Here is a 9,996-nt window from a genome sequence, read left to right as displayed (position 1 = left end):
CTACAGGTGATCTATAATGATAATATTAATAATATTATTAATAATAATAATAATAATAATAATAATAATAATAATAATAAAAAGCTCCCCATTTAAATTTCTCTCCAACCCTATAAATCCTGCAGCATTCTGCTGGAACTCATTCACCAACACAGAATCTTTGTCTCTGTACATTTGCCTGTATTGACTCAGTGGATTAAGAATAATCCTTGCACTACAGTTGCAAGCCTTTGCAACCTTTTTACAATCAGCTGTTGTATTAATAAAGTGCAGATATTTAAATGACCCTCCTTCCTGCTAGACTAAGACGTGGGTCAGAAGTTTGCCTGATATACACAAATTGTGCACCGACCTGGTATTACATTTTTTACCACCTGCCTAATATTGTGGTGGTCCCCCTTTTGCTGCCAAAACAGGCTTGATGAGCCTCAGCCACCCACAACCCTGTCACCGGTTCACCACTGTTCCACTGCATACCAGGAACAGGACTGGACCAGACCAGGAACAGCCCACAAGAGCTGCAGTTATCGAGATGCTCTGACCCAGTCATCTAGCCAACACAATTTATCAATTTGTTCCTGCTTCTAACACGTCAACTTTTAGGACGAAACTTACAGGTGCCATGATGAAGAGATAATCAATGTTATTCACTTTACCACTCATAATCGCTAATTGGTGTACATACACAAAGAGATAGAACTGCTTAAGTAGTTTCCCAATAACATTTAAAATTGATTAATTGGTGCCACAATGGGGCGGCACACATGCCCCTTCACAGGTCCAGATTAAATCCAGGTTAAATACAGAGCCTGGCTTATTACCTATCTCAGTTGTTGCTATGTTCGCCTGGGTTTCCTAAAAGGTTCTCTGGTTTCCTGGCACCTCCAAAAAAGATGGATTAACTACAACAGTCTGTGTGTACAGTATGTACCATTTGGTGTATGTGTTTGCCTCGTGCCCAGTGTTAACCAGGATAATCAGCAGATCCTCGGTTGATCCAAACTGATGAAGATGAACAGATTTTCCCAAAAATTCCAAAGCCTCTTTCAGTTTTACTTTCTTTTACTGAAAATGTAGCCTGCACACAGGCTGAGGAAGTTACAGTTGAGGTAACGGGCAAATAAAGCAAACCACAAGATAACAGAGAGGAAAGGAACGAAAAACGAAGGATTCACAAATGTGTCCCTTTTTTTTTTTTTTTTTTTTTTTTTTAAATGTCCATTGATTTTATGAGCTACAGATGGAAGTTTTAAGTCATAAATTTAGATCACGTTTAATGTTCTATCCATTTTATTTCAGTCCTGTGTCTGTCCAGTAGTCTAATGCCTGGCGGTTCATCTCCGGCCCGCTTCATACGGCCAGCATTTCGCTACCCCATCTGACTTAATATTATGAGCAGTCGTTCTGATGAAGTCCACTGGCTTCTGCTGGAAGACTGATGGGGGATTTTGGGCAGAGCTGTGCAACAGGAGCATCTATGCACTATCCCATCTGCTATCCATACAGAGAAAACCTGAAATAAAAAAAATTAAAAAAACACTTCATTCGATCTTGATACTTTATGTTTGGTTAATAAACAAGATTTAGTTTTCGTTAAAAAAAAAAAATCATTCTTACAGCAAATATGTTTCTCTTGCTACGTCTCCGACTCGGGCTCTTGCTCCACACCTGCTATCTGTCGCATGCCTTTGATTGACAGGTTCATCTCTTCCTCTGGGTCGTAGTAGTAGAACTTTTTTAAATAGGAAATCAGGGGTCTGGAGCAGACAGCAATCAAGAACATGTTCAATACAGTGTAAGCAGCACTAATCAAACAAGAACATTGTGAAACTAAGGATCTAAGCAGTACTTTGGGAGAGGAAGCTCCTGGATGTGGTCGATGCGGACAAGCTGGCGGATGCAGAAGCGGCAGAGGTGCTGCAGGGTTTTGACGTTACAGAAGCGGGAGACCGGGTACAGCAGCTGCACTGGGGTTGGAGGGAGTCCTGTAAGGCACAGACAACCATTTATGTGATCACCTCTCACCTGCACAGTGTATTTAGTTATTAGGATTTTGATGCCTTGTTTGAAAACGACTTCAAAACAGGATGCTAAAGTAACATTACCAGGTACACGCGAGCGCAGAAAGTAAAGGAATTTTCCGTTCTTCGAATGCATAATAGCGCGCTCGATGAACTCCACTACCGAATGGCAGCGGTCCTCAAACTTTGGATGGCACCACAAGCTGAAGGTCCCTGAACAAGCAGACATGTACAGGTCTTGTCATTGTGAACGACGTATTATGTGTGTAAGACTTGTGTGCACTGGTTACCTCTGTAATGCTCCATGCGTGTGTGGTGTGTAACTCCTTGGGAGCGGAAACTCAGGCTGAGGATGTATCTGGGGTCTGAGCTGTCTCGCACCAGAAAAGATCCATCCGGTTTTTCTTTCAGTTTCAGTTCTGCATCTTCCCAGTTCATCGGCCCCCAGTACCAGCCACACTGAGAAACGGATACGCGCCCGCATTAGTGTCCATCGCCATTCGGTTTCAGCTGTACCACCACTGTATTATTAGTTCTATTCAACTCGCCTGCTGTTATAATGGGACACATTATAACACAGTTACCTTTCATCACAACTCTTCCTTGCTCTAGGAACCTAGCTATATTATAGGAACTATATTATAGTTTTTTGTTACAGGGTTTTCTTCCTTACCCTCTCCAGTTCTCTCAGGCTCGCTGTGAAGCTGCTGGAATCAACTCCTCTGAGAGGACACACATTTGAAGGTGGAGCAACTCTCATCGGAGGTGGAGTCTCAATTGGTGACAGAGCGGAATGAGGGAGAGCTCGGAAGAAAGCGTCTAGGACAGGAAGATTTCATTTTGTATTATATTACATTTATGCCATTTGGCAGACACCCATATATATAGTCACATATTTATCTCATGCAAACATCTGAACAGTTATGGGGTTAAGGGACTTGCACAGGGGCCCAAGAGTGGCAGCTTGGTGTGGCTGGGATTTGAGCTTTCGGGTACAATGCATTAACCATTAAGCTACCAACTCTCTGGTAGATATCTTCAGAACAGGTCATAGTCATTAAACCTCACAGGTATGTGTGAATATCATAAATCCCCAGCGTATGGGTTATCTATTCGGACCTTTTCAGTTGTTGTTGACGAGAGATCTGATTGGTTGATAAAATGGACTACAGGGACCTGAAGAAACTTTCGGACAAATTGGCAAGTTTCGGCGTACAGGTCTGTTTGCTCGAATACGTTGTGTTCATATATATGTTGTTTTGTGTAGCAACATGGTCCTTGAGAAATTTTGTTTTGTTTTACACCACTAGACTGTTTATGGTATAAATGACTATAAAGCCAATCGACTTGACGATTCATGTTGGTGTTTTTTTTGTTTTTACAGTTTTCTTTCCAGCTAAATGTCTTTGTGCTTAAGATATAAATTCAGGACACGATGGTGCATTTGCTCACACACTAACTAGGTCAACTGTCTTGGTTTTTTGTATTTTTGGAGTGTGATATATCTCGAAGAAAAAAAAAAACTGTTTTGTGCTCGAAGGTCAAGGTGAGAACTCAAAATGCATTCAACCTCAGGGGCGTACTTCCTCTGTGGTTGCCGTCTACAATGCGCACATGGGCGAGTCTCTCCGTTTTAAAGGTTAACAGAGAACGCGCTCTGCAGCTCTCTGGTGGTCCTGTGCCTGAGTGTTGGATTACACTGACTGACTGATCCGTACTTGGAGTGCACCCGCTTACAGTCTTTCGTGCTGTAAACTAGACGTCTCTACCATCTGTCATGATCTGAGAAATTACATTTCTACAAACGTGCTTGTTGCTAGGTTTGAGGCTTTCTTCTGATCAAAAGCAGACTGTTGTATTGCTGTGGAACTTCTCTATGGCTTGGAATTTCCATGTTTCCTCTCACGCAGTGCAAGTGAATAATCTTGTTTGCATGTTTTCACAAAACAGTATCAGCTAAAGGTTTGGAACTGATGATGGGTGGCATCAAGAACTTGAGGATGGTGTAATTTTTGTCAAAACGACAACCTAACCACCAAATACTATATGAAATATATACATATATACATGGTCACTTGCAAGGAAGTGAATGAAAACATGGAAATGCTTTATAGATAATATTTTCTCATCTTTTTGTTTATTATAAAGATTCAAGCTTCATTACTAATTCGCTCTTTAGCATCTACACTATGAAAGATGAACTGTTATCAGTTCAGGCAACACTTGCAAAAGCCTGTGTAGCATTTGGCTTCTCATTAATCTGCAATCATCTGACTACAAATGAGGGACAGAAGGTTAGACAGTAGGGGAGGAACAGGAAGTAAAAGGGAGGGTTGGAGTTAGCTCATTAAACCCTCAGCATACACACACACACACACACACACACACACACACACACACACACACACACACACACACACACACACACACACACCAAAGAGCTTTGCCACAATCCCACCCTTACCATTGAGGCTGAGGCTATGCTGTATAGTGGCATGGATGGGGGGAGGAGGAGGAAGAGGCAAGGGAAGGGACTGCAGGGAAGCCCCCATAATATTCACAAGGAAAGGCCCTGGCTGAGGTCCACCTATATCATCTGGAACAGAGTAGCAGGTATTCAGAAACCAAAAGGAGCCATTAAAAACACAAGTCAAACTCAAGATGCATCAGAACCGTGTAGCACACCAGAGCCATAACATAGAAACCACCCACGTTTTGTAAGCACATACAGGCTTGCATCTGACAGGGCTGGATGAATTGACAAATAAAAAAATCAATTCCTGTATTTGGTGTGTTTAAAATGAGTATTAAATTAGATTCATTAATTGAGACAAATATGTTAAAGTGCAAAGACAAGCACCAGCATCCAGTTAACAACATATTTTTTATATGATTAAAAAAAAAAAATAGATTATGTGTCCAGGAGATGCTCAGATGGCTTGGTTCAAGATTAGATCATGAGGCTGTGTGCAAACGTGGAGTCTGTGAAGAACTCGAGTGCACACTCTACCGAATACTACAACATTGGTGTAATAAAAATATTTCTGTGGTCCAGGCAGAATTAGAGTTTGACCCTCATGCATAAAGATGGAGAATGTGATTGTGATGTTTTGTCATGCAGGAACCAACCCGGCATTCTCACTGGTGAGCAGTTCGGATGGAAGTGATGGATCGAGGCTCCGAACTAGTGAGTTTCCACAACAGCTACAACCTGAATACCCTCAGCTTTTTTATCATTTGTGACACTGAACAACCATAAGAATTTTAACAAATTCATTCCAATACAGATCCTAAACTGGACCCTCTGTACAGAAAACCTAATTAAAATGCACATTCCATTATAACCAATAAAAAGGGTTTGAAGCAGGGTTTCCCTTTTTCTGAACAAATGTATTTGTGTATATGTGATGTATTTCATATTGGCTTGGCCTTCAGGCTTTCTGCTTGTTATATGCACATATACTATATTTACCCTTATTCTATTGTTAAAACCATTTCAAAGGCATTTTGGAGGAAATAACACAAGAGATCTATAGCTGGTTTTTACACTAAAATTCTGGCGAATAATAAATGACCACAGTTGGTCTGATTCTGATTGAAGTATACACATTACTTTTTTTTTTTCATTCCAATTGCGCCACGTTAGTTGTATTATCAGGATTATCAGGCCACGTGTAAATGTAGACACTGTATCTCCCTGTCCTGCGATTTAAAACAGGATTAATCAGGTAGACAGTATGGAAAATGGAGATATATATATATTTCCTGGTGTGTAAAAGTACTCCTACTTCATGAATATGAGTAAAGACAAAAAACTCCTCAGAGTAGAAGATGATCCACTCGTGCAAAGCCCATGATGTCGACATGTTTTGTTCACACTTTGTAAACCACAGAATTCCTCCAAATTAAATAGACACAAGACATAATTTGCGGTCTGCCATCCCCTCACAGTCTGCTCACTCGGACCGACAAATCGCAGACTTCTGTAGTGTGATGTGATTTTGCAAGCGAAAAAAACCACGAAGCGAAAATCGGAAAACACGAGCGGAAACGCTGACGAAATGCCCCGCACAGATCGTCTTAAAACCGCGAGGAAGAATAATGTGGACAGAAAAATAGAAGAAAAAAAAAAATTTGTTATCTCCTGTAAGATCACATCAGTGAGAAGATTCTGGCCATAACCACAAAATCAACAGAACCAAATGAGGTCAACCTTCAAAATCCTTTTGTGCAATAGAACTGAAATAAAATACATTTTATCCATATATTTTTTTTTCCACAAAGGAGGACAGACTGATAGGAGTTAGGAATCTGAAATAGCAGGAGTCAGGGAAGAAAACAGAAGAAAAGAAATATTTAAAGAGATTCTTGGAGAGATAGAGGTGAGACAAACATACTGAAAATGTCAACAAAACTGGCAGACAGTACAAAAGATATAAGATAAGGGAGAGAGAGAGAGAGAGAGAGAGAGAGAGAGAGAGAGAGAGAGAGAGAGAGAGAGAGAGAGAGAGAGAGAGAGAGAGAGAGAAATGTAGGCCAGGGAAGGAATGAGATCACGAGTATTGTTGTTGTTCATGTGTGTACCTAGCAGGCTGAGACTTCTGCGTGGAGGTGGAGGAGGAGTTGGGGGATGAGGAGAGTTTCTCCCTCTCTGTGAGATGTCCACATCCAGCAGTGACACTGTCTCTCCTGTAACCAGGACACAACAACCAACGTTTAAATACATAATCATTCTATTCTTTAATGGTAAGTCTGGGTGTTAAATATTGCACATAATATAGTTTGCTTAATGTCTAATATACATCATATGGACAAAAGTTTGTGGACATCTGACCATAAGATCAGTATGTGTGTTTTTGATCATCTCATCCTACATTTCGTCCCCATTTGCTCTTATAATAACCTCCATGCTTCTGGGAAGATGTTTCACTAGATTTGAGTTTTGTGCACATTCAGCTATTAGGGACTGATGTAGGTGCAGTCAGCGTTCCAATTCATCCCAAAGCTTCTCAATAGGATTCAGGTTTATAGCTCTAAGGCAGGCCACTTTAGATCACTCCAACCCATGGAAAGCACTTCTTCATGGATCTGGCTTTGTGGAAATGGGCGTTCTCATGCTGGATACAGGTTTGGGTCTCCTAGTTTAAGTAAATTCTCTGCTAGTTCGAAGACATCCTACACAACTATATACCTCCAACTTTCGCTGGAATACTCAGGTGTCCAAATACTTTTGTCAATATGATGCAAGTGATTTTAAAGCTTTGTCTGGTAGTTTCTGTTCTCAGGTCCTTACCAGTGAAGACAGGAGTAAATGCAGCACCAGAGAAGGCACTTTGGGCCCTTGTTAATCCTGGTTGGCTAGTGAAAGACATGATGTGGACAGTTATTGTGAACGGTAACAGTTAAAACATTAACATAGACAGAAACAAACACAGAAACAGTGTTTCCTCCGATGCACTTGCAGGGTTTTGGAGAAACGTGTCTCCTTATAGTAAAGATGAATACAAAGTTAATCAGACTGATTGTTTTTACATTGACGGGTTCGGTAGACGCCCCTATCCAGAGCGACCTACAATTATCTCACTCATACATCTGAGCAGGTGAGGGTTGAGGGCTTCGATCAAATACCCATCAGCTGCTGGGATTTGAACTCAAAACCTTCTAAACAGATGTATACCATCTTAACCACCTTCTTCATTTGTCCTGTAAGGAAACATTTTAATCCAGGATGTCCACGTTTACAGGACAGCAGCATTTACTGACTGATTTAATGAGTATGGACATAATGTGGTGAACATCTGCAGGAGACTTTGTAACCATGTGGTGCTTCTCCACCTTTTTAAATGTTCCCCAGAAGGACAACTGAAGAATCAGTGTACAGTTTCAGACCCCAACATTTTACTAATACACTTAAATCAATAATCAATAATAAAGACATCATGCTGTAGGGCTATTCAAAAAGAAAACCTGAATATTCATGGTAAAAAGTTTTCTCTCGAGTCCTACCTGCTCGCATCCTGCTCCCCTGCGGACATGTCCACCAAGCTGCCGGCTGAGGAGATGGAGAAGGTCACCGACGGTCTCTTATCCAGAAGGTTATTAGAGCCGCTACAGCTTTTAGTCCTGAAAAGTTTGCTCAGACGGTTTTTTAGAGATCCCTTCCTGCTCTTGGTTGGCACTTTTAGCCCTTTACACGGTTCACAGGGCGCACCGGTGCTCCTCAGCGCCTGCATGCTGGTGCTCGACCCGAGACTGGAGCTCGAGCCTTCAGGACGCAGTTCTACTGAAGATGAAGATTGTGATGAAGTCGGGAACTGTGCTGAGTCTCTGTCAGTGGTGTCGCCTTGAGTCTTAATAGTGATGGAGCCTCGAAGCAAACAGCAAAGATGCGAGTCGCGACATGTCGGTAAGCACAGACCACTGGTGACCCCGACCGCCTGGCCAGAAGGGAAACATTTCAGTGCGAGCTCTGCCTTCACCTGGGCTCCATCCTGGGACTCGGTGTTGCTCTTCATGCCCAAACCGTTGACCTCCGAGTCGAGGCCCTCGAGTACAAGCAGAGCATCGCTGGTCTCGGTTGGATCTTCGCCTTGTCGAATTCCGGTCGTCGTGGAGCACGAGCAGTGGGGTAGATCACCATCCTTGAGAAAAAAGTCGGGAACCGGGGCGACCCCTAGCTCCCCAAACTGACGAGCGAGTTCCAGTACAGGCCTGTCCGGGATCCGGTGCTCTCCTTGCGCCTTTGTGCTCGGTTTTGATGCGTCACCGATCTGCTGCCAGTCGCGATGCCGGTGGCACAGCTCTCCTCTGTCCGTGTCCGCGGTATTCACTCTGAGCTGAGGATGCAGCGCCCATGGAGGATGGTATTGATGATGAGCATCTACAGCGCCGCGCGTATTGTTGGTTGCGCTGCCGCTCGACTCGGAAGTGTGCGTCGTCTGCTCTTCTAAAGACCTCGAATCAAGGCTGTCATCCGCCCTGTTTTTGGACAATCCATCAGGGTCTCTTGAGATATTTCGGAATACCAGCAACTGAGGCCCGATTCCGCCTCTGTGGCTGAGATCGTAAGCGCGGGCCTCGGAGGCATGGAGCGGAGGAGGAGGAACGGAGAGCGGTGCTCCGGTAGCCATAACGCCGGCGTCAGGTGCATCGCTTCCGCCAGACTGCAGAGCTTTGTTCCCCGCTGAGAGGTGACTGAGACCCGCCAGATTCTGCGAGCAGTCCAGTTTAGCCTTAACGTTCCCATGTCCCAGTCCAGAGCCCGGCGACAGACTGCCGCTCTCATCGTCCAAACGGTCCTCCTCGGCCGCAGAGACCAGGCGCATCAGGACAAAATCGGGTGACATTTCCTGCCCGGTGTTCATTCTTATTCCTCGGTGCGCGGAAAAGAGCGAGCAATATCCGCGTTTCACATCGCCCCAGTGTCTAGATCGGTATCGCCGCCTGGAGTGATAATAAAAGCCGCTTTGCTCGAGGACTAGAATTAGAAAGCAGATTATTTCCGCTGCAGCTTCACAGCATCCCTGGGAGGAATCGGTGTCACCGAGAGATGATCACACAGAAACACCACCACGTCCAGGAGGTCTACTCAGCGGCGTCCTCCGGGTCTCACACATAAATATATATATATATATATATACACATACATACAGAAGGGTCCGTTTAACGGAATGCGTGCGCGTCCCGGTCACGTTACCGTCTGCTATAGGGCCCCACCCGCGCGCGCGCGCTCGCTCGCTCGCTCGCTCACTTCCGCACGCGCTGCAAGCGCGAGCTTTTATCAGCACCGACGCTCCTCCACTCGGCTTAAAGCTCAAATCCCACACCGCAGCATGACTTCTACACACGTGCACTTCACACCACCGTGTCTCCTGCACCCCTAGTGCACTAAATATGCGCTAAAGACTAAACGCTTCAGGACGGAGCCTTTGAACACGAACACACACACACACACACACACACACACACACACACA

The 9,996-nt window shown here is 43.9% G+C and overlaps 1 protein-coding gene across 2 annotated transcripts; it reads right to left on the bottom strand.

Annotated features, from left to right (window-relative positions):
* Positions 1 to 1,044: 1,044 nt before the first annotated feature.
* socs7 (suppressor of cytokine signaling 7) lies at positions 1,045 to 9,942 on the bottom strand. 2 transcript variants are annotated; one of them, XM_083558048.1, is made up of 10 exons: positions 8,028 to 9,942; positions 7,315 to 7,379; positions 6,606 to 6,710; positions 4,486 to 4,617; positions 2,695 to 2,840; positions 2,312 to 2,480; positions 2,106 to 2,234; positions 1,850 to 1,985; positions 1,618 to 1,757; positions 1,045 to 1,513 (listed from the first exon to the last, which is right to left on the bottom strand). In XM_083558048.1, exons 1-9 carry the CDS (start codon positions 9,383 to 9,385, stop codon positions 1,637 to 1,639), a joined length of 2,361 nt encoding a protein of 786 aa, XP_083414174.1. In that variant the 5' UTR covers positions 9,386 to 9,942; the 3' UTR covers positions 1,045 to 1,513; positions 1,618 to 1,636. The 2 variants fall into 2 exon arrangements, with proteins under 2 accessions (XP_083414174.1, XP_083414175.1); XM_083558049.1 differs by lacking the exon at positions 4,486 to 4,617 and having other exon boundaries at positions 8,028 to 9,909.
* Between the last annotated feature and the right edge of the window lie 54 nt (positions 9,943 to 9,996).

The sequence above is a fragment of the Silurus aristotelis genome (genome assembly GCF_946808225.1).
Source record: "Silurus aristotelis genome assembly, chromosome: 13".
NCBI classification, from domain to species: Eukaryota; Metazoa; Chordata; class Actinopteri; order Siluriformes; family Siluridae; genus Silurus; species Silurus aristotelis.
Note: the sequence above shows the minus strand (reverse complement) of the source record. Positions and strands in the feature narration are given on the sequence as shown.